This window comes from Struthio camelus, chromosome 1 (assembly GCF_040807025.1).
Source record: "Struthio camelus isolate bStrCam1 chromosome 1, bStrCam1.hap1, whole genome shotgun sequence".
In the NCBI taxonomy this organism is placed as follows: Eukaryota; Metazoa; Chordata; class Aves; order Struthioniformes; family Struthionidae; genus Struthio; species Struthio camelus.
Window position 1 is genome coordinate 224,598,707 of NC_090942.1, and position 24,842 is coordinate 224,623,548.

At 44.8% G+C, this 24,842-nt stretch overlaps 3 protein-coding genes across 3 annotated transcripts; 1 reads left to right on the forward strand and 2 right to left on the reverse strand.

The window, feature by feature from the left end:
* Positions 1–581: 581 nt before the first annotated feature.
* Positions 582–1,532, forward strand: LOC104149528 (olfactory receptor 52B2-like). Its single transcript, XM_009683185.2, has one exon. It carries the CDS (start codon positions 582–584, stop codon positions 1,530–1,532), a length of 951 nt encoding a protein of 316 aa, XP_009681480.2.
* A 4,400-nt stretch (positions 1,533–5,932) lies between these two features.
* On the reverse strand, positions 5,933–10,735 carry LOC104149527 (olfactory receptor 51G2-like). The gene is made up of 2 exons (XM_009683184.2): positions 10,716–10,735; positions 5,933–6,875 (listed from the first exon to the last, which is right to left on the reverse strand). The coding sequence occupies exons 1-2, from the start codon at positions 10,733–10,735 to the stop codon at positions 5,933–5,935; spliced, it is 963 nt and encodes a 320-aa protein (XP_009681479.2).
* A 6,390-nt stretch (positions 10,736–17,125) lies between these two features.
* LOC104149526 (olfactory receptor 51Q1) lies at positions 17,126–18,133 on the reverse strand. The gene has a single exon (XM_009683183.2). It carries the CDS (start codon positions 18,131–18,133, stop codon positions 17,165–17,167), a length of 969 nt encoding a protein of 322 aa, XP_009681478.2. The 3' UTR covers positions 17,126–17,164.
* Positions 18,134–24,842: the final 6,709 nt, after the last annotated feature.

A 24,842-nucleotide genomic window follows, 5' to 3' on the forward strand; every position in this document is an offset into this window, starting at 1 on the left:
GATGTACTGCTGCCATCAGTAAACAGCTTTGTTGCACGGGATGCTGCGTGAGCAGTCTCTGCCTTGCAGGGATCATAATCTGCTGACCAGCAAAATGTGATGGGAATGAACAAGTAAGCAGAGGGTGGAGAGAGGTGAGGTAGGTACTGAAAAAATTAGCATGTTGTATAAAATCAGAGCCCATCAGTCCCAACTCATCACCTGCCTCGTATGCTTTTGGGCACTACAAAACAAAAGTGTAATCAATGACTGCAGTTAGAGCTAGAGGGGATGGGTTCCTTTCCCAGGCTCTGGTACTGACTTGTGAGCTTTGGTAAATCCCTTCTCTGGATTTCCTTTCTGAATCTATAAAATTGAGTTTTTAATTTCACTTATCACTTGATGTGGAGCCAAGGTCTCAAGCACACTTCCCCAGCTTGGGCAGGGGAGTGATTTCTCTAAATCACATCAAGATCCACAGAAGGAAAGTGCTCTCAGGCCTCCCAGGTATATTTCTGTGATTTATGATGAACTGTGACCCCTCCCCCCTTCTATTTTTTGCTCGCAGGGAAGATAGCTCAAAATAATTCAGATCTCATCCCATGATGGCAGCTGTCAATCACACCAGCTTGCAGCCTTCTTCCTTCCTTCTGATCGGCATCCCAGGCCTAGAGGACCTGCACATCTGGCTTTCCGTCCCATTCTGCCTAATGTATATTGCTGCGGTCTTTGGTAACTTCATCCTCTTATTTGTCATTGTGATGGAGCGAAGCCTCCATGAGCCAATGTACCTTTTCCTGGCCATGTTAGCTGTGGCAGATCTTGTATTATCCTCCTCCACGGTGCCCAAAGCCCTGAGCATATTCTGGTCCCTTTCCAAGGAGATATCTTTCCACGCCTGCCTTACCCAGATGTTCTTTGCACACTTAAGCTTCATTGCAGAGTCAACCATCCTGCTGGCCATGGCATTTGACCGGTACGTTGCCATCTGCAACCCACTGCGATACGCCACAGTGTTCACACACTCAGTGATAGCAAAGATTGGGCTGGCTGCCGTAGCCAGGAGCTTTTGTATGATGTTCCCAACAATATTCCTCCTTCGGAGGCTGCCGTACTGTGGACACGTCATGCCACACACCTACTGCGAGCACATGGGCATCGCCCGGCTGGCTTGTGCCGACATCTCTGTTAACATCTGGTATGGCTTTGCCACCACCCTTCTGTCACCAGGAGTGGACATCGTGCTCATTGGGGTGTCATACGTCCTCATCCTCAGGGCTGTCTTCAGGCTTTCATCCAAGGATGCCCAGCTCAAAGCAGTTGGCACCTGCAGCTCTCATGCCTGTGTTATATTCATGTTCTACACACCAGCATTTTTCTCGTTTTTCAATCATCGGTTTGGCCACAACATCCCCCACCACGTTCATATCCTCTTGGCAAACCTCTATTTGCTCCTACCACCCATGCTAAACCCCATTGTCTACACAGTGAAAAACAAACTAATTCGAGAAAAAGTGTCCCGAATATTCTTTAAAACTGGGCAATTGAGTTGACAGGAATGTCATTCCCTTAAGAGGAAAGTACATAGACATTTCCAGCACCGCAGAAGCAGGATGTATGCATGTGAAATAATGTGGTTTCCTCCTCCTTTTGAACTCTGCTTGATATCATTACTGATCAAATATCCCATTGGATGTTTCCTCAAAGCAAATCACATCACTAAGAAAAAAATGAGGAATTAGTAGGGAACCACGGACCTGAATTTTGGCTGATGCAAACTTATGTTATCACATTACCATCAGAGCTTTTTTGATGGGTTTGAGTTTGACCTGTATGTATATGAAATGTACATTTTCCATGAGGACTCTACCATGTTCAGCTCCCTGTTGGGTGTGTATTTCTATATCTTGTATCTCAAAGTTTTCAGATAATATCGTAAACTTTCTCCCAAGTGTAAGCTGGGGAAAACGCTTGGTTTTGGACTAAGTGCGGGAATTACTGGTCAGGTTTCTCTGACCTCTTCAGTGCAAGCTAGACAAACTTATCAATCCTTTCAACTTTACTGGCCCTTCCTACTACCAAAAATTAGTACTGCTCCCTTTATGCCATTGACTTTTTGCTAACAGTTGGAAATCTGGCCCCAAATGAGGACTTTTTCAGGAACAAAAAACAAAAAAACACATCTAAATAATAATAAATAGAGTAAATTATTCACGACACTAACATGTGTCTTCCCAAGAGCCATGTCAAGGCCATGTGGGTTGGGGTGTTGTTTCCTGAGCAACTGGAGCCATGAGGGCTGTCTTTCCATTGCTCTGCATCCCAGGTAATTCCTGATGATAAGTAAGGGCAGGATCCCCCTTCTCTGGACCCCTGACTCTTTTCATGAAATCAACAGGTTCCTGTGGTCTCTATGATTAATCCTACTCTGTCAGACTTGGTAGAAAACAACCAGCAAATTAAGAGCTTATGTGGAAAATGACAGACTGACACAGACATAGAAGCTTTTCTTTCTATGATTTATGCAGGAAGGTGAATCAGCCATAGACAGTACAAAAACTCGAAGAAAGGTAAAGTTGATCGGGATTAACATAAACAATAATATAGAAACTGTTGGAAATTCATACAGGACACAAAACAAAACAGAAAAATTCATGACCAAGAGAATGAGGGACTTTAAGAAAGAGTTTTTAAAGAAATAACTGAAAAAAAAATTAAGAAATTAGTCTCTGACTAATTGAAACTGTCAGTCAAGGTACAAGCATTCCGTAAATCTTTCTGATTGAGGAAAAAGCCAGATGCTAAAGCTTTATGCTTCTCATATTTATCAAATACTCTCTCTCCATCCATCTCAAAAGATACTAAAACTGTAACTACAGGACATGTCTGAAATCTGCAGCTCCAGGTGATTGGCATGTGAGTTTTAAAAGAGCTGGAAGCTCATTTCCACTCGCATGATGACCTCACACCAACACCACTGCTCCTTTGCCAGAGCCAGTATGGTGGCTTTGCAGCAGGACATGCCCATTACCTGTCCCAAACTAAGCCCTGAACCCAAGGACATAGAAGACCCCGATGTTCACAGAATCATAAAATGGTAGAGGTTGGAAGGGACCTCTGGAGATCATTTAGTCCAACACCCCTGCTCAATCAGAGTCATCTAGAGCACATTGCCCAGGACCATTGTCCAGGTGCCTTTTGGAATATCTCCAAGGATGGAGACTCCACAGCCTCTCTGGGCAACCACTTCCAAGGCTCAGTCACCCTCACAGCAAAGAAGTTTTTCCTCATGTTCAGCCAGACCTTCCTGTGTTTCAGTTTGTGTCCGTGGCCTCTCATCCTCAGTGGGCACCACTGAGGACAGTCTGGCCCCATGCTCTTTACATCCTCCCTTCAGAAACTTATACACATGTTGTCCTGGCACAAGGGATTGCTCACACCTGACTGTGTGCAGGCTTGTGCCAGAAAGGACATTTTCTTTTCTGCTCAGCAGGTCTCATTTTGTGCTCCCTGTTGGTTTCCAATTTGATTGCAGTATTGCTGAGGCCAGACATTGTCCAACCAGAGGGGGCAAACAGAACAGTGCAAATTCCTGCAATATGTGGGGTGGGAGCTGGGGCAGAGAATTACAGTGATTTAGCCAAAGTCATCAGAAATGACTCCATGAAAGAGGCAGAGACAAACCACGTATTTTCTGTGCTCTTCTCTCCAGTACCCTTTTAAGAGAGAGCCATTGCCCCAGTGACCAGGCTGAAAGTCTTTGCAGAGCTCTGAGAAAATTCCCTGGCCCCCCATGCGGAGGAGTTAAGGGAAGGGGAGAAATAAGGGCAGGGCAAGGAGCTGGGATACTTGACGTTGTGAGAGGCAAAGACAGGATCTTAGCCCCCATCCACCTGGGTCATCAGATCAGAGTATTAGAGCATGGCAGGAGGGGCAGATGTTTAAGACCTCCCGCCTCCTCTTCTCCCAGCCAGTCATGCTTGCTTCTTGCTTTCATCCCATTCTCTTTCCACTTCCAGATCCAGAAAAGCCATAGGAAGTCTTGTGTCAGGAAGGGTGCAAGAGGGGCAAGAGAAGGTATGAAAGCTACTGAGAGTCATTTGGCCCAGCCCTGTGTCTGCAGGTGGTGGAGGGTGTCTGAGGAACGGGGACAGCTCTGCAGTTTGCTGGAGGTGTTGAAGACTGGGACTGGGGCAGGCAGAAAGGGGAAAGTGAAGCAACAGGTCACAGGGCCCAGGAGAAGCAGCAGGAGCAGCTGGGAGAGGAAGGTGGGAAGCTCACCCCTGGACTATCCCTGGCAAGCCTCCCTGGGCAGTCCAGATGTTACAGAGACATTTCAGATGCTCTGCAGGGAGGGGGCTGCACACCATTTTGGTCTGGAAGGTTGAACCTTCATAAATTGCCCAGAGACCCCTGTGTGTTAATCCATGTCTGCCTTCAGTGTTCAGCATGGCCAAATAAAGGAAAGTTCACCGAGGCAGCCAGAGCCAGAGGAGTTCCTCCTTCCCCTTGAAGGTGTAAAACTCAAGGTGCTCCACAAGGCAGTAAGGGATCCAGAAGCAGCAGCTTAGTTGTTTCTCCTGTTCTTCCTCTCCCTCACAACTCTGGGCCCCTGCTTCTTTTTCCCCAGACTCCTGATCTGGACAACACATTTTCCTCATCTCTGCTCTATTCTTGGTGAGCCCTTCTTCACTTCCTTCTGCCTGCCCGTGGCTTTGGTCCCGGCGCTACTGAAGAGCTACTGCATAAAGTTTGGGCCACTAATCCTCTTCAAGGATTGGTCCTTGACCATGTATGTCTTGTCCTTATTAATTTCTCTATCCCATAAAGCTGTGCATCAACTCATCCTTCCAGGACTTGTGGACATGGGTTCAATATTCTCATAATACAGACCAGAAGTATGGTAGATGCAGAGCCTTTCCTCAGAAAGGTATCCAGAGCAAAAACTTCATTAGCTCATAAGATATTATGATGGGTATAAAATCATGGTGTCCTAGGCAGCAGTATTAATTTGTCCATGCTCCAAATCTTGTCCATTTGCTTACATGGAAATAGTACACAATAAATTCATGGATTAATAATGGATAAATTAATAAGGCAGGAAGACCCCCAGTTTTATCCGTTTATGGGCTGACAGTCCATCCTGTGCATGGACAGCTGGTTTGGCATGCCCTGGAAACACTGGACTCGTAGCACATACATACACTTTTGCTTTTGCTCTTGCTCGTGAAACCATGGGTAGGACTACGGCCAGCCCATCCCAATAGTGTGTCTCACAGCCTATCCAGTCAGTTTGAGATGATTTATTCAGAGGGAATTCAACCTCAAGGAATCCCCTCACCAGCTCCCCTGCAGAACCACAGACCTGGTTCTTAAAAAATGCTTATTACTTGATAGCCTACGTTTCCTTTTACTCTATTTCATCTTTAACTCTGTTTTACCTACTGAGAATAACTGTTCTTATTGCTTATTCCTTTCTGGCTTTGTGATTACTGTGTTCTCCAAATAACTGCTGCAAATTGCTACTATTTCCAGCTCAATGTATCCAGTACTCTGTCCTTTATGTTTTAAACTTTATTGACGTATTTATTCATTTATTTATTTCTCAGGGAAAGCAGACGGAACAAGGTTTTCCATTACACATTGTCATAAGAAAAATCAATACAACAAGTAACATTTGCTTAAAATATTTATGCAGCTAGATCATTCAGGGTCACATGCATTTCTTTTAATTAATAACATCTTACTGTGTGCAATACAAGAAGTCACATCTGATCATTAAAATGGCACACCTTTCAAACCCTTAGCAGGGTTACTCAAGTCAACACCAGGTGATGAGCTTACCTTTAAACATTTAACCTAATTCTCACCTCCTTTTTGAGCTGTTGTGAGTTCACCACAACCTGTGTGGTCACAGTCAGACCCTTCAGTGCCAATACAGCTGACACCACGGCTATGTAGTCACATCTGGCTTCTTGTGCAGCTTTCTGATGATCTGCCTACGTATCTGTTTGGTTTTCACACTGTACACAATGGGGTTCATCAGTGGTGGGACCAGCAAGTAAATGTTGGCCATGAGGATATGAGCAATGGGAGAAGCATTTTTTGCAAACCTGTGAATCATGGACAGACCAATCATGGGGATGTAGAAAATTAGGACAGCGCAGATATGGGAAATGCAGGTGTTCAAGGCCTTAGAACGCTGCTCCTTGGATGTGATACTCAGGACAGTTTTAAGGATCATAATGTAAGACAGAACAAGTAACAGTGAGTCCAGGGCCATTGAGGAAAGAACAACCAATAAGCCATAAATGCTACTGACTCTCCTGTCTGACAGGGCCACCCTGATGATATCCTGGTGTAGACAAAAAGAGTAGGAAAGAATGTTTACTGCATGATATTGCAGCCTCTTCAGGAGAAAGGAAGCTGGGAACACCAAAAGTACTGCCCGGATGGTCAGCCCCATACCGATCTTGGTGACCACTGAGTTTGTCAGGATGGATGCATACCTCAGAGGCTCACGGATGGCGACAAAGCGGTCAAAAGCCATGGCCAAGAGCACGGCAGATTCGACAATGGAGAAGGTGTGGATGAAGTACATCTGGACGAGGCACACATCAAAGTGGATGGCTCGGTAATTGAACCAGAACACACTCAGCATTGTTGGCAAGGTGGTGGAAGAAAGACCCAGATCGGAGAGCGCCAGCATGGAGAGAAAATAGTACATGGGCTCATGGAGTGTCTGCTCTGTTCTGATAATGAAGAGAATTATGCAGTTTCCCACAAAGGCTGTGAGATACATGGAACAAATTGGGATAGAAATCCACACGTGGATATGCTCCAGACCAGGCAACCCGGTCAGAAGAAAGACAGGAGAAGTGAGAACTGAATCGTTGGTTGTAGATATAGTATCCATGCGTATTCCTATTAATTTTGAAGTTAATGTCCCCGTGATAAAATAGCACTGGAACAGTCAATGACAGGGAAAAGGAAGTCCTAAACCAGAGTTTTTCAACCGGTGATGGAAGCCTTGTGGTCCAAGGGCTACAGAGAAGTTACCAAGTATAACTATGAAGTCTATCTAATTATCTGAAATTTCTAATTTCAGTGATGATCTGGAAAAATATTTAGGGAGCCATAGACTGAAAAGGCTGAAAACCATTGCCCTAAATTCATTAAAACATTATCATATAGAATCATGGAGTAACATGGAGAATCATGGAGTAATTTAGGCGAGAAGGGACCTCTGGAGGTTTCCGGTCCAACTGCCGCCTCAGAGCAAGGCCAACCTCAAAGTTACTGCAGGTTGCTCAGGCCTGTATCCAGCTGATTTTCGAATATCTCCAAACCAGAGATAAAACAATGTTTCTGAGCCCCCCTGCCAGTGTTTGACCACCTGCATGTGGATTTCTTTTTCATTATATCTAATAGGAATGTCCCCTGCTCCAGCTTATGCTGTTGCCTCAGTTCTTCCAAATAGTTTTTATTCCCACTTACAGCCTCTTCTTCAGGAGCTGAGATCACCCTGAGTCACAGCTAACAATCTTCTTTTGGAGATATATCCCTCAGTTCAGTTTGGAGTCCCTCTTTCCTACAGCAAGAGTGATTTTTTTTTCTTTTTTGGAATTTCCCATGGAACTAAAAATGCAGTTTCCTGCCAGGTTCGATTGTCTCATTTACTGTCAGTTTGAATGCTTTTCTGTTGAAGGCACGATACCCACCCTTTCCATAGAGATAGATACATAGGTGAGCATTCATAAAACACCTGGCATTTATGGTAGTACTCACAAGATGAATACAGTGAGCTTCTGTGTTTTTCGTCTAATTGTACAGTTTTCACCAAAAGTGAAATTGAACTCTGGATGCTTTGGGTTCAGCTGTAACTTGGAATCCACGAAGAGGCAAAAATGAAAAGGCTCAGGAGGCCAGATCAATCTTCCTTCTAAACCAGTGATGAGATTATATCTTCCATAGCAGTGATAAACCCCAGGTGAGACTTTACCAAACCTGGACAGAGTAAAAGAATAATTGCAAATATCACAAGGTAATATTGCTATGGGTGCACTCCCCAGTGATGTCCACCTTCTTCTCTGTAACAACATGCTGGTGACTTATGCTCAGTTTATACATGTCATCGTCATCTCACCAGTCTTTCCTGCTGTTCACCTGGTTGTTTCGCAGTCTGAACGTAAATTTCATTCTATTTATTTTTTTTCAGATCGTTCTCCAATTTGTCAAAATTACTCTGGCACTAATTTTGCTTTTCTCCGTGCTTTCAAAGAAGCTGTCAGTTTAATAAGTATTTTCTTTACTCTGTTCCAGAGTATCACTAGTATCAGACCCAGGATGCTCCTTTCCGACTCCCACTTGATCTGTCATTCCAGTAGTGCAGTACATAAGAAGCTGGTTTTGAATCTTTCCTATAACAGTTCAAGCTTAGTAATGTTCTCTGACTTGTTTATGAAAATATTGTCAAGAATTCACAGCAAGTATTAAGACAGGTTTCTTTTCCCCCTATGTACAACTTTGTTACCTTTCCATAGAAGGGAAATGATCTGTTTAATATGACTTGTATTTGACAAGTCCATAAAAGTTTCTGCTTCTCCTTTATTTACCTAAGAGTACTATTTGATCATTTGTTTATGCATAGTTTTCCATGGACTGCGACTAAACTTTAGCCAAAAATTTAAACTTAGGAATATGGATATCTCGGGAAGTTCCTAAACCACAGATTGCTAGAAGCTGGGAGGTTATTTAGCTAATGTATGACAAGCTATATAATCAAAATAAGCAGTATGAGGGCCTACGGTCTAGCCCTGGGCTGACTGGCACAGCCCAGCCTCGACCACACCGTTAAATTGTACAAGACCCCAGAAGAAGGTAACCAGCGCCAAATGCGGGTCCGCCCTGGTGCGGGCTCAGCCCAGCTCCACCTGGGGGCTGCCTGCAGCAGTTTGCTGGTCCAGGCCAAGACCGTGCCACGGACAGGCCTAAAAATTTATCGGCTGTGATGGCCAGCACTTAGCCCTCGCACTAGATTGTTTGCTACCATGGGCTCTGTCTGCACCGGCTCCGCTCTTCTGCTTTCTTGGAGCAACGGTGCTGGCTGCTATTACAGTTCAGATACTCCGCTTACTGAAAGTTTGCATGTGGCCTAGAGGACTCTTCCCTCTCTGTAGTTTCTGGACCTCTTTTTTTTTTTTTTCCAATTAAAAAGTTTTTTTTTCTGCCTTCTTCCGGTTCTTCTGGTATTTCCTCCCTCCCGCCCCATAGTAGCTGAATGGCAGCAAAGTGGTAAAACTACTTTCTGTAGTAATACCTGAGATGAGATCAGTACATTACAGTGAAATTGAAATAAGGCCATTGCCTTGAATAGAATTTCTGCAGATTCACACCAGTTTCACTGAAAAATATCAGGTGCTAAATCCTAAAAAAGGAGGACAGGCTATATATGCCACCTCAGGTTCCACCACGCTCAGATGACCAGAGTATGGTGCAAACACTGTAAGTCATAGAGAAACTGGAAAAAGTTTCAAGAGCAACATCTTGTTTAGCTTCCCATCAATGACTAAGAACTAAGTGAAGAATCTGAAGGACCAGAACACTGATTTGTAAGCAAACACTGGAGAGACGGATGTTTAGACAAAGATGCTTTCTTACCTGAATCACAGAGCCTCTGCTGTGGCCAGTGCGACAGAATCAAAGCCTTCTGCTTGCCATGCTCTCTAGATAATGCCAAAAATCCCTTAAATGTATTTTGCATGGGAGGTGTATGCACCCCTGAGAGAGGATTTATAATAAAGCCCTGCAGTCCCTGTAGTGACCTAGTCTGCTGGGAATCTCAGCTAATATTTATTGCTTTAAACAGCAAATCACCTTTAATAGAGCATAAGCAGTGAAAAACTCCTGTGTATTATTTCAATTTAGAATGATTTCACCCTGTTTAAAGTTCTATGTTTAATTTTTTTTCCTTTTTTTTTAATCTCACTGACTGCAAAAGGCAGAAATGGATGAATCTAAGACAAAGACTGTCAGGTAGGTGTACAAACATGTTCCAGCTGAACCAGAGCCCTGCAGCAAGGCCAGCCAGCTCCTGGTCTCATTTCAACAGAATAATGTACATGATTATACGCTCACATGTCTTCCTCATAAAAGCCAAGGTCCCCTCCCAGATTCCTGGGTGTGCAGGTAACAGCCCTGAGTGTCGGGGCTGCTTTCCTGGGGGCTGAGATTTAAACCCACCTGGGTTTCAATTCAATTCAGTTGAAACCAGCCTGGGATTATGGGGTTGTGCCCCCATCCAGGAGGACTGTCACCACTGTGCATGTCCGGGAGAGAAGCGAGCAGGACAAGGGGAATAAGCTTAGCTGGAAGAGATGCTGGTGACTTTTCTGGGCAACACTCAGGGCAGGTGTCCTGTGCAGGAGGCTGGATCCACATCAGCCAAGAGAGTGCTGGTCCCCGCAGCTCCTCTGCTAGAGGAACCCCAGCATGGCCCTGGGAGCTCCTCTGGGTGACCTGGGAAGGACGTGGAGGGTGTTCCACAGGAGCGATTGTCCTTATCACCTCTCTTCACCTCTTGCTCCGCTGGTTTGACACTTGCCCGTGCCATGGTGTGCTAACAGCTCTGCACTGTGTGCAGCACCAGTCTGACCACAGTCATCTCCAATGTCTGCTTGTCTGTTTGAGCCTGCACTGAGAGGACAATGTGTGGAGAACTTCCTGCTACAGGTGATCCTAGCGGTAGTGGTTGCATCTTGTAGCACAGGAGACTTCCCCAGCCCCTGACCATCCCTGCCTTCCTTCACTATATTCAGGGCAGAGTGAGGACAGGTGGGCATGCTCCTCTTCTGTGCGCGTTGGACTGAGGAGAGGAGACCAGGCAGGAGCTGTTCAGGGGGAGAATGTTTCTGCAACTGCTCTTTCAGCAAGTAACCGCTTTGCATTTGACATAAATGGAAACGCCCCAGCTCTAGCTGTTGTCCCAGTGACTGGGAGGCAGGAAGGTCCCCTGCAGTGCTTCTGTGCACGACACCATGACCGTGCCAGTGCCTGAAAAGCCGATGAACCCAGGGTGGAGAGGGAGCCAGGCCACGCAGGAGGTGCGGACACCAAAGGGCTGTGTGATCGTGTCCTGCTGCCTGTGCCGCTCGCTTGGAGCTAGGCTCAGAGCGTGGGAGGTTTCTGGTTTAGGTAGCTGCTGCACTGAAGATCTTTCCTACTGCTCCTGGCTTTGGAATAATTATTATTAAAGATATAGTATCCCCATGCACTGGCAATGTGCACCAGTCCCCCAAAGCTATGAGCCCAGTGCTGGTCTCCACCACAGGCTCCTCACACCGCCAAAGGTGAACAGAGAAAGCCTTACTGCATGGGACCCACAGGGAGCACAGCCAGGGTACCGATGCCAGCCGCGGTGGGGATGGTGCGGTGTGGCACCCTAGGAGGGCTCATTGGCCAGACCCTGGGACGTGGCTGGGGACCGCAGGGCAGCTACATCCTCCCGAGCCAGTCACATGGGTGTGCTGGCTGCAGTGCATGGACAAACAGCCCAGCTGCTGCCACCAGCTCCCAGGGATGGGCACTCGTCTGCCCAAACACAGGTTGGTGTCCTGTGTCTCCAGGAGGAGCCCCTCCAGCCAGCCCTACCTGCCCTAATCTGGTCACGCCGAGCTACAGACTGGTTTGTGGCTTCCCTGGCTTTGAAACTGGGTTATCATTTGAGCCCTTTCCAAGCGCTCTCAAGGAAATGAGTAAGGTAGGACTAAACAGTCCTATGGTCCTGAGCGAACCCATGCAGATGTGGTGGAGCACAGGAGAATTCACTCCACCTCTGACCTCTCTGGGCTGATCTTCAAGGCAACTGACAAAAACACCATGAAAACAAGCCTGAGAGTGTAAATTCATAATTCCACTGGATGCTGAAAGGATGAATTAAATTGAGATGTGAGATGTGCCATAAATCTCAGGGCTGTTCTTCTCGAGCTATATTTAGCTTTGAAGATTGCTACCTCTCAGCTTGTGAGTTCAAAAGCTGTTTTATGGTTTATCTGACTAAGTTCATTTATTAAAAGATAGCACCTCTTGCCACAAGCCATTTTTGTCTAGCATATCTGTAGCTACATAGTCACAGTTGCTAGATATTTATAATTATATTTGTATAGCTACAGCGAATGCTACCTCTGCTAACTCTGCCCTTGGATGTTCTGCAGTTTGCCTGGTACAGCTGCTAGGGAGCGAGGGTGTGTGTGTGTCTTTCGTTTCACAGATTCCTTCCAGCTTAGGATACATGGCCCTCTGTAAAATAGGAATGGTGAACTGAGCAGAAGTGTAAACAGCACCTTAAGAAGATGAGGTTTGAAATCAGTTTTCAGCTGCATCCTGAGATGCAGGGACCTCATTCTGCTTTAAAATTCTGTGCTGAAAAATACAGGCAATCAGCCTAAAGGCTCTTCTTGGTGCATGTGTTTTCTAAAATGGCTAAAAAAAACCCTAACATAACGAGTTATAACTATTCCCAAAAATGGGTAGGAGAAGGGCATTATGGCTGAATCATAAGACCTGGGGGTTGCAATCGGGGCACATGGGACACTAAAAGCATTTCCAGCAGGCAGTAGTGCTTTGCATCTTATAATTTTGCTTGTCTGAATAGTGTTGCAATAAAACATCATGAAAAATCTTTACTTCATTCAAGGTGTTGTCCTGCCATTTCAGTGCGATTTTAACAAGTGAGCAAGGTATAGCAGTCAGGCATCTCTCCCTCTCGAGTGGAGCTCTGCAACGTCGTGTGAGCTGGAGCACCCCACACTGCAGAAGACCAGTGCTCTGACCTCGTCTGCTGCGCTCACGGCCCAACGAGGAACAGGAGTCTCCACCTCCGGTTTGTATGAAAGAGTCCAGGCTGGGAAAATGGGAGATCCTCAGAATCCCATCAGGGTTTCAAAGCCACCAGGGAGTTTTTCCTCGAGGAAAGGAAAAACACAAATCTGCTATTTACGCCTGGCTGAGTGAGCGAGTGAACTCTCTGGTGAGCTTCTGTCAGCCTGCTACTTCTTTGGCTTTTCCCATGGATCAGACACAGGAGCAATGAAATTTAATCACGGATTTAGGGATTGCACAAAAAAATCAAGGCAGCCTTAAACCTGCAATTCCCTCCAAAATGAACAGCAACACACAGGGATGAGCCAGGCTTTTCCCGGTGGCCAGAAGGTGCTTTACGTGGCTCCAAATCCCCAACCCCACGGGAGAGGCAGAATGGAGAAATAGAGCAAACCGCCCAGGTCCACAAAGGCAGAGCCAGCACCAGGCATGAGCTCTAGGACAGAGTCAAGCTGCTTGAGCTTCACAAACTCAGGAATATGGTTTAAAACACAGGTTGTCATTCTGCTTCAAACCTTTGTGCATTAAACGGAGCAAGTTAATTTTGTTAATTTTTTGCATGCAAGGCCTGGTATCTGTTTACTTGTAAGATGACATTTTAATGTTGCCTATTGGGACATGGCCAGGTAGTGATCAAAGGCCACTGCCAGAAGCACCGAGGACTCCATGAAGGAGAGTGAATGAACAAACTAACTCTGAGAAAAAAGGCATGGAATCAATTTCTCTGAAACTTACTCAGAAAGTACACATAACGGCTGGCACTGTAGACAGAGACAACCCCAAACCAGTGACAGTGACAGCAGAGAGGTCGTGGCACATGGGCTCGTGGGGGTTGGCCCGCTCCCAATGACAGATAGGACCGTGCCGTTTGCCAGGGTCGAGAGGTGCAGCGATGGGAGAGCCAGCTGTGGGCAGCTTCCAACCATGGGAGGTTCACCTGCCAGGGTGAACATGCATAGATGGAAACTGTCAGTTTTGGAAGACATTTTATTCGGTTAAGGTGGAAAACTGATTGTGGTTCAAAAACTGAAGGAAAAAATGCACATTCTAGTGAAAAATACAGTTATAAATTCCTTACCTCTGAACTCACAAGCTTTCAGTGCAGTTTTGTGGTTAATACCATAAACCTCATATCTGAAATAATCTAGCTCATGAACATTTTACCTTTTAAGAACATGGGAGTTATACTTTTTATCCACATATGTGTGAGCTTTTTATAATTATTATTACTGCTGTTGGAACATGAAGCATTATTTATGTTTCTCAGGAAAGCGCAAGGTGGCTCCTCAAAACATTTATTTTTCTTTGAAATGAACGAAAACTTTGAGCAGAGCCAAAAAAATTTAGCATGAGCGTCATTCAACCAAAACTTCATTAAAGATTTCAGTGAAAGACAGAAACAGGTTTAGAAACTGCAGCATCATGGGGCTTCCCTTCAAAAGATACTTGAGCCTAAAAAACTGCTGGAGGATTCAGCTTGATATTCCTTGGAGAATCTAGCATTTAATCTATCTTGCACATTAAATGGCTCTAGCAACTTCGCGTCCCGCTTCCTTCAGATGGGATCCTCTGCATTAGCACCCACTGACTGACCCAGCAGACTAGCACAGTTACTTTCTCCTGTATTTAGAGACCAACCATTGCTGCAAACAGGCCAAGAGGAACCGCCACGTGCACTGCACAGGGGTTTAAATTAGGTCCTTTCACCCCTAGCTCAAAGCAATGAGCTTGATCATTATTTAAAGTCTGCATATGTGTCAGGGATTTCTGAAAGAAAGGGGGCTGGTTAATGCAGCAGGAAAAGCTTAACACTGTGTGTTGGAAGAAAAGAACAACAGGTTTAAGGTAAAACAAAGTGTAGTCTTTAACTGAGACTATAATTAACCACTGGAACAAGTGACTGCAGAGGGTGGTGAACTCTCTGTCTCTAAAAGCATTTCACCCAGTACTCGACTCTTTCTGAAAGCTCTCCACACCACTGAAATTATTTATGTGGAGTTCAGAACGTTTGGGAGAAACTTTAGAGTCAAAGTAATGGATGACATCAGACCCATAGTCTCAGCCGTCTTTAAAAGCTGCGGTCCTCTGAGTCAGAAAGAAAAACCTTATCTAATTCTGGATTAAAGGAACAGAAATAGGCAAAATTGCTCAAAAATGCTTCTGCATTTAATTCTGCTTCCTCCGTTTCTGGCTGGGCCCATTGGCTGGCTCTGGTGGAGGACATCCCGTGGCAACTGTCCGGCTGCAAAACTCCGTGCCACGTGCCCTGCAAACCCCGGCCTTCGCCCGCATTCCCTGCAGCCGTGCAGGGTGCAGGGTTCTCCTAAACTTGGAAGAATCAGTCTTTTGAATCTCCACAGATACGCATTATTGATAGGAAATGTTCCCTGACTACCAGCACTGAATCTTAGAGATATCAGCAGTGTTTTATAGTTGGCTGCACCCAACCGACAAAGTGTGTCCTCCGCAGCTATGAAATGTATATGATGATAAATCATATGTATCATATGATAGCATATAAATATAGACTCTTTACTGAGTGATTCAACAGTTTTACAAGCCCTTCCTTCTTATTTTTATTTATGCAAACAGAAGCCCATAAGTACAGATCATTTTGGCATGCAATGTATTACCAGAAATACACTTATCAATGGAAGAAGCACTTGAATCCCTGCTGTGAAACAAACAAAAGAACAAAATATTCTATCAGGTTGCTGTTTTTTGAACAATATCCCTTCTCCTTCCACATCTTTTGTCTGTCTTTCCTTCCTGGGACCACCACCGCCAGAAGCACCGAGGACTCCATGAAGGAGAGTGAATGAACAAACTAACTCTGAGAAAAAAGGCATTGAATCAATTTCTCTGAAACGTACTCAGAAAGTACACATAACGGCTGGCCCTCAATGACTACTGTCAGTATGCTCCACAATATTCTCAATGTTGTCTTCACTTATTTTTCGTGCTCCTCAACTTTTTCCTTCCTGTTTTTCCCATCACTTGTCTCTCCAAAGAGATTTCTACCAACCAGCCCAAGCCCACTACAAGCTTTTTTTTAACCCGAAGTCTATGCCATTAATTCAGGACACGTCAATTTGTATAAATAGAAACCTTTCCTCTTGGTGTATCCGGTTCCTTTGCTTGCTAGCACTCGCCTCTCTTCGCAGGCTTCTCACCTGGCTAAAGAATTAAGAACTGGATTTTCCCAACTAACAGCCCTATCTTTGAATCACAGCCATTAAATAATCCTTTAATTCCTTATCTATGGATAGCCACATGACTGATCCATATATAAAAAATTAGAGGCACACCATCAAAGTGGCACAGAAGTCCAATACTGATATCTATATATCTGAAAACTCTATGATTGAAAGTTTGATTTTTTTCTTTGTCATTTAGCACTTTTTTTTTGGAAAATCGTCTCTGCCCCGGAACAGAAGCAATTATTATTAGTGGCATTATTATTTGTACTTTCGCCATAGGTTGAAGTACTGGTCAGAGAATTTAATATGATATTTAAGGTGTAGAATGAAAACACCATCCCTGCTACTGAGAGCTTTGAATCAAAGGACAGGACAGGAGAAAGAAATGAGAGGAGAACAAGAACATGAAACACCACGGGTCGTCATGAAAAGGAGCCACACACTGAGTGACATCTGGCAAACTAGAGGATATATTACAAAATATGAATTTCACGAGCAGAATGAGCTGGAAAGTGGAGTGGGTAGAGAATTTGTTAAGATGTACAATGACTTAAATTTCAATTTTCGTGTAAAGCCTATTATCAAAATCATCCGGAAAAATCAAATTTCTAATGCAGTAAACAAATAAGACAAATACCAAGTACTCATGCATGACTATTGCACTAACGCTAATATTGGCTTATGACTGGTTGTACAGTCTTTAAATGGAACAGTTAGCATTATTCAGGTACTTAGAATGAAAAGCATTTAAAGGAGTCACAGGACAGGATTAACTACAGGAAATTATGGGCTATAAAATGCTCTAATGGTTGCTTACAATCTTTGAATCTGCAAAAGCCCGTGGCTGTCACAGGGATGGACCTGGGATGGACACTGCTCATCACAAGCAAAGGGAGCGACTCAGTCACAGGTCTGACTCACTTCATGCACTGGGATTTCTGATGAATAATTATTAATGCATGTATGGGAATAACAGTTAATAACTGCATTGAGTGTGTGCCCTGTATGAGGGAAAGCAAATGCATTTTCCAAATGATGAACTGAAATCTGGATCATTATATTAAGTTGATGCCTCCCAGAGCAGTGACCTCTGTCAAGGACATCTCTCAAGTCCCATGATGCCACGAGGAGAACACGCTCCTTGGCAGGAGGAGCCTGAGGACGCCCCTGTGGATCTGTTTCATTTTAATGCTGTAGATGATGGGGTTCAGCACAGGGGGGACCAGCAGGTGGATGGTGGCCATGAGGGTGTGAACGAGAGGGGAAGCACGTTTGCCAAAACGGTGCACCATGGACAAGCCAACCATGGGGATGTACAGTACTAGGACTGCCAGGACATGGGACAAGCAGTTGTTTAAAAGCTGGAGACGCTCACTTGGGGATGCAATGCTCATGACTGTCTTACAAATCATAATATATGACAAAACAATGAGCAATGGATCTAATACTACCACAAGAATGACCACTGCTAAACTATACAGACTGCTGAACGTGATGTCTGCACATACCAGCTTGATCAAGTCCTGGTGCAGGCAGTAGGAGTGGGAGAGCACATGGGACCGGCAGAAGGGCAACCTTCTCAGCAGGAAGAGTGACGGGAGCACTCCTAAGAGACATCTGCACAGGGCAGCCAGCCCGATCTTGGCTAGCCTGGTGCCGGTGAGGCTGGAGGAGCATCTCAGTGGGTAGCAGATGGCCACATAGCGATCAAAGGCCATGGCCAGAAGCACCGAGGACTCCATGAAAGAGAATGAACGAATAAAAAAGAATTGAGCAAAACAAGCAGCAAAACCAATTTCTCTGGCATTAAACCAGCAAATGCCCATCACGGTTGGCATTGTAGACAGAGACAACCCCAAGTCTGTGGTGGCCAGCATGGAGAGGAATTGGTACATGGGCTCGTGGAGGCTCGGATCAGTCCTGATGACAAAGAGGATTGTGCAGCTCCCTGCCAGTGCCGCAATGTAAATGCAAGTGAAAGGGATGGAGAGCCAGACGTGGGCAGCCTCCAGCCCCGGGATGCCCATCAGGATGAATGTCAGCTGAGAGGAGTTGGTCCTACTGCAACACAACATGACGAACTAGAGCACAAAAAGGCAAGATAAACCTGTAATCAGTGAACCAAAGAAAAATATGTAACCTAGAAACAACCCAAAATCATAAATCAGCAAAATCTAAGCAAATAGATTTATGTTACATGCACTGGCAATTTCAAAGTGCTGCAGTACAAATCATTATGTACTTGAAAGCATAATGGTACAGAAACATAGTGCAAAAAGATATAATCATTGTACTCTGCTATGACAAGAATAAATACCATATAGCCCAGGAGCCTGATTTCTTCATTTACCTATTACTATTGTAAATGTCAATATGCAATATTACTGTTATTATCAACATTATTATTTTAGGAAGAGGGAGAAAAGTTTGTAATTGTCCCACAGATTAATACCAAGTAATCAAATATACTAGGTGAAGCAAAGATATTTAATGTTAATTTCCCCTGCGAATTTCGCATTTCACTTAACAGAGTCAGGAGACTCTTGCATCACTGACACGGTTTTTCACTCCAGAAATAAGAAGTTCTCTTTAAACACTGAATTTAGAAGTGCTGTCAATTTTTTAGATTGTGTCCGGATGGCTTCCCAGTCCCACTGCGGAATGAGATATAGTTTCATGCCAGTTGTCGTCCGTCCTCTCCTCCCTCTTCCCACATGACATACACTTTGATACCTTGGCTTCAAGGAGCCTCGAATGACTGAGAAACTGAAGCTCTGAGAGCTGTTGATCACACACTTCTCACCCAGCTAAACGCAGCCAGGGAATGTCCTCCAAGTCTCTATGTTGATTGCCCATGGTTTAGAGCAGATTCTTGGAGAAACAGCTGAAAGGAGAAATATATTGTTTTCGTAAATACAAACTGAGACACCATAAATTCTGCATGTTTATTTTATCCATGGAAAATTTTGTGAGTACCTGGCAGGTACACAAGATTTCTAATCCAAACATCTTTTAAACAGCAATAAAGCATAACAAGTCATAGCAGCATAAATCTGAAAAAGTCATACCAGGCATTAAGTTCTGATTTTATGCTAAGCTGGTAAAACTGAATTAAAATATAATCGATTTGCCATTGTGGTTAGGAAGCAAGTTGATTACTGCCTACCAGTACCTTCAAGAGAAAGAGATTTCTGAAAACAGAACGCCCTTTGATATGGCAGAGAAGGCAGAAGAAGTTTTATCTCTTGAAAGCGAAAGGGTTTGGCAGCTAAATTAAAGCTAGGAGCACTTTTTAGCAGTAATTTAACATTATCCAGTGGGAACAACCAACCTTAGAAACTACGGATTCTCTTCTGCCTGAAATAATCCCCTGCAGCAGTACAGACTGGGGGTTGACCCGCTGGAAAGCAGCTCTAAAGAGAAGGACCTGGGAGTGCTGGTGGACAACAAGTTAAACATGAGGCAGCAGTGTGCCCTTGTGGCCAAGAAGGCCAATGGTCTCCTGGGGTGCATTAGGCAGAGTGTCGCGGGCAGGTGGAGGGAGGTGATCCTGCCCCTCTCCTCAGCCCTGGGGAGGCCTCCCCTGGAGTACTGTGTCCAGTTCTGGGCTCCCCAGCACAAGAGAGACATGGCACTCCTGGAGAGAGTCCAGTGGAGGGCTACCAAGATGATTAGAGGGCTGGAGCACCTCTCCTATGAAGAAAGACTGCAAGAGCTGGGCCTGTAGAGCCTGGAGAAGAGAAGACTGAGAGGGGATCTCATCAACGTGTACAAGTATCTGAAGGGGGAGTGTCAGGGAGGATGAGGCCAGCCTCTTCTCCGTGGTGCCCAGCAACGGGACAAGAGGCAATGGGCAGAAACTGAACCACAGGAAGTTCCACCTGAACCTGAGAAAAAACTTCTTGACTGTGAGGGTGACAGAGCATTGGAACAGGTTGCCCAGCGAGGTAGTGGAGTCTCCTTCGCTGGAGATATTCAAAACCCGTCTGGACGCAATCCTGGGCAATGTGCTCTAGAGGTTGGACTAGATGATCTCCAGAGGTCCCTTCCAACCTAAACCATTCTGTGATTCTGTGATTCTGTGAAGTCTTCAAAGCGCAACTGGAGGAAATTTCATTTCAAAGTGAGCTCCCTGATTTAATGCTAGTAAAATGTGATCACCTGGGTCATCATAGAATTGATAGGAAATATGCCCGAAAGGGCCCTCAGGAGACCACTCTCCCATTTCTGATGAACCGCCAGAAATCGTCAATGAGCCACAGAAGGACAGTTCACTAGTCCATTGCCTGTCCGAAGGCAGGATCTGCCTATGCCATGCCATTCCTGACAGACACCTGCTCAGTCTGGTTTTAAAAGTGCCAGTGATGGCAAACTGGCCCTCTCCCTAGGCAATCTAATCCAGTGTTTCACTGCCTTCACCCCTCTCTCACGGTGACTCTCCTTCCCTGCAGGCTAAACCCATCCTTCCTGGCAGTGCCCACAGAGGTCACAAAGAAGAATTTATTGTCTTCTCCATGGCTCTGCTTTACATACTAAAAGACAGTTATCTTTGCTCTTTTGTTCTCTAAGCTACACAGTCCAAGCTCCTTTAAGTTTTCCAGGTCATGCTTCATTCTTGAGGCACACCTCTAACCTTTCTTTGGTTGGTCTGCTTTATTCTTGAATTGTAGAATAAAGACCAAGTGACCTCACTGGTCCCTTCCAGCCGTAAAATCTATGACCTGTGGAAAAATGAGCAAGGAGCAACAGGAAGAAGCAAATATCAAGGTAGAAATCTGAATGGAAACTTACAAACAATACCTGCATTTCAGCTTCATTTTGCTCCCACATCTTCGTGGTGCTGTGATCATGGGGAGTTAAAGATCATATTAGTCTTTCCTTCTCACTGCATTGAAAAGTTTAGTCCTGTCAAGGATGAAAGCTTCTGAAAGAGGTGAAGAAACAAGGCCTAGGTGCTCCCTCCCTCTGCTGCCCACACAGAGCTATTTATAATATTTTCCTGCTGAGAATGAGCATTTTATGAGCAATCCACAGGCAGAATGAGAGTGTCCCTGGGAAGTGAAGTGTTGCTGTGAAGAGCTGCAGACAAGCCAAAGGGAATAGGAACTAAGGGATTTACTGTGCCTTCAACTCCCTACTGGGTAGGGGACACAAACCACACAGTCCCCGCTCACTGTCCTCACTGGCCACACAGCCTCTGCAGATGTGAAAGAAACGTTAATGCAGGGGAAGATGGAAAGGAGTAGAAAGAAAAAAAACCCTGCAAATGCTGCTTCCTTTGAGCCAAATGGGTCCTAAACACCCAACATCAGAGTGAAACCTGGGAAATGCTTTATTGACCTTTGATAAATGATATCCTGCCAATGACGTTACCTGCTGGCGGAGGTGCTGGTGCAAAAGCTCTGTTGCAATCCTCCACGGCTCCTTTTCCTCATGCTGTGCCTGTTAGTAACACAAGGCTCCAGCCCTCTGTCTCTTAGTGGGGTTAAAGTGCTCGGAAGCATTTAGAGAAAAAACAAACAAACAAACTGAATGCAAATAATGGTTAGGACAATAATAAACAACAGAGAATAGCCTTATATGGCTGTATAAACCTAATGTTCACCCTGATCTTGTGCAGTTCTGCTTCCTTCGTCTCAAAAAGGGTACATGAAATGAGGAAAGTTCAGGGAGGGCATCAGAAGCAATCAGAGACCTGGAACAGTTTTCCTCAACTAGACACCCAGAATGAAACTCTTCTAAACATGCTCGGCTATATGAGCTGTAAACACCTCTGGATCTTTTCTATCAACACGTAGACATCAGTTGAACTCAGATGTCTTCAGACTGTACATGGCAGAGAGGAAAAAGTCTGAATCAGTAACTGAAAATTACATATCTGTACAAATAATGTTCTTGCACCGGTGGAAGGATGTCCAAGAAGTCTTCATGTATCTCCATTTTTGCACATTCTCAAAACTGCAGTATATTACAATCATTCATAAAGTAGCTTTGCATTAATACTACCCTGGCTACTGGTGATAGTGTTCCCACAATAACACAAACTCAGCATGGGATGGATGATGCATCAGGGGAATTGGACTACCAGCCTGTGCCACAACTAGGTATTTTCAATACTTACTTAGTTTGTTCTACTGATGAACTTAACTGATGTCTCTGCTAAAATTTTGACACAGCGTTTATCAAATGAAATATATGCAACAAATATAGATTCCCATCTCTGTACAGCGCTGTACAAACGGCACAGTTCTCCCCTTGTTGTGACTGCTTTGCGGCAGGAGACACACCAGTTTGTCTGGCAAAAGATCACTTTTTCTGCATATGTCGCCAGTGAAAGACTGCTACCAACCTGGCATTGTCAGAGGACCTATGAGACCAGTATATAAAACCTTGTTGTGCCAGCCTCTGGAGTAGTGGGTGCAGGGCTGGTGCCCACATCTGAAGAAGGACGTGGCAGAAATAGAAAACATGGAGTTAGAACTAAAGTGATCAAGGAGGGGCAGCTGCCTGTGGAGGAGATACTAGAAAGGCTGGGAATCTCTGGTTTGGAGAAGGTGGTGGGAGGGGCATGACCAAGTTTCACAAGAATTACAGAACAGTTAGGGTAGGAAGAGACTTCTGGAGATCATCTGGTCCAACTCCCCTGCTCAAGCAAGGTCAGCTCAAGCAGGTAGCTCTACTCATGAAGGCAGCAGATAAGCTGAATGCACAGCAGTCACCCACCAATACCAGAACTCCAGGGCACTCGAAACCAGTAGGAAATGAATTTAAAACAGAGAAACAGAGAAAAGTTATTTTATAGAGAACATAGTGAGCTTCTGGAGCTTACTGTCACAATAGGTTATGAAGGAGGACAGTATCAGGGAGTTTAAAAGAGGATTAGACAAATTAAGAGGCAACAGGTCCATAAACAGATATTCTAGGGAATAGTCAGGGATGACTGCTAGTACCAGTAATAGATACAACAGTAGTGGAAGCTGGGACAGTATGAGGGGAATGGACTGCAGAAATTGTCCAGGCTTATGTAACCTCCCTAAAACATGTGTCCTGTAGACACTGACAAACATGGAGTGAGGTAGCCCAACAGTCTGAGATACTCAGAGACACAAAATGACAAGTCATTTGCTTTGTACTGACCTTGAGGGAGTCTTGAGGGACAAAAAAAACTCACTGGCCCAATTTAATCTCACTTCAGTGTTAGCAAATATTCCTTCACAGTGAGCACATTCCCTGTAGGGGAGTTTTATATGATGCACAGAGCAAATGTTGGGCCAAGGCATTAGGATACCCCCCCATCATTCACTATCAGTCTCTATCCAGATCAGCATCATGCTGCAAATCCAAATACATGGCACTTCTTCTAGTATTGAAGTTGAGCAGCAAGTCTGCATCCTACCTGCAGTGTAGCAGAAATCTGGGTTTCCCTCCACTCACTCTTCTTTATGAGCTGTGCTCCCTTCCCTGGGTTGGGGACAGAGTTTTTCTTGATTCATTTGATTTCAGCCATTTTCTGAGCACAGAAAATGTAGCGCTTCCCTGCACAGGACACAGAAGCACAAAAGGAAAACAGCAAAGCATGGGAGTCACTATGCACTGAAGAGGTATTATATAAAATTCAATGGTAAGGGTAAAAATGCTCAGAATACATATATAATGGCCCTTTCCAGCCTTAAGATGTAGGCATATATTGAAACCAAACTGATCGTGTCTGCATGCAGTGCTGCAGCGCAATGGCTCTCACCCAACAGAGTTTAGCTCAAAAGCTGAGTCAATGCATGGAGTCCCTATCAGAGAGGACGTTGTTCAAGGAGAATCTTCAGGGAAACACTCACCTTAATGTTGAGTATTTTCAGAAGTTTCTCCCAGAACTGAGTGGTTTTCATCCCATAAATGATGAGGTACATATAGTATGGGTGCAACCAGCATGTACAGCTTGACAAGGAAAATGTGGATAGAGTGAGGAACGCTGTTCCCACACTGAAGAGATAGAAAGAAGGCAGCGGCCAGTAGGTCACAGACTGCTGTGACACACAGGTGGGACCCACAGGTGCCGAGAGCCTTGGTCAGGGCATCCTTGGGGGGCTGCAGAAGGTGATCCTCAAGACCAGGGTGCGCAAGAGAGTCTGTTTATTCAGAGGTCAGTATGGGTCTTGTTTCATAGTTCCCAGTGAGATTCTGTCCTTACCACAGATCTGAGAAAGTCTTATACCCTTTATGGAAACACCCTGAGGTTATTGAGATATTTCATTGTGAGAAGGGGACTTCAATTTTTAACAAAGATCACTCTCTCTGTGGATCTATTTGTCTTCATGCACATATCTCACTGTTTATCATTTTCCATTTTTTCCTTTCAGTCCTTACTTACTTTGCTCATTATATGAATATGCTCAAGTTCTTTCTTGGTTAACACGTAACTTCTATATGTATAGCCTCTTCCATTCAGGGATATTAAAGTGCTTCATCAAACAGAAGCAATTTCTCTTGCTGAGCTTCAAGCAGGTAGAACATGTGCATGTGTTCCCTAGGAAAATAAATAAAGAGGTTTTGTTAAAGATTCAACACACATATTGGGCTTCCTATATTTCCATCAGCAGAGAGCAGCAACATACAAAACCAGCTTCTGTTCACAGTCCTCAGGTGTCAAGCATAGGGGTATATTTATATATAAATAGCTCACAAATCTGCTGGGTCTGCTCCACAGGCTGGGTCCTGGGGGTGTCTCTGCAGAGCAACAAGAAGCCAAACGAGCCCTTGCGGTCCTCCTAGTGGTATCTGCCCATCTCT

What these genes read in the sequence shown, in the direction of transcription:
- LOC104149528 (XM_009683185.2), top strand. Translation starts at nt 582, where the DNA reads ATGATGGCAGCTGTCAATCACACCAGCTTGCAGCCTTCTTCCTTCCTT.
- LOC104149527 (XM_009683184.2), bottom strand. Translation starts at nt 10,735, where the DNA reads ATGCAACCACTACCGCTAGG. An exon ending in ATGCAACCACTACCGCTAGG is followed by an intron (nt 6,876 to 10,715) that starts ATCACCTGTAGC and finishes TATATCTACAAC; the next exon opens with CAACGATTCAGTTCTCACTT.
- LOC104149526 (XM_009683183.2), bottom strand. Translation starts at nt 18,133, where the DNA reads ATGTTGTGTTGCAGTAGGACCAACTCCTCTCAGCTGACATTCATCCTG.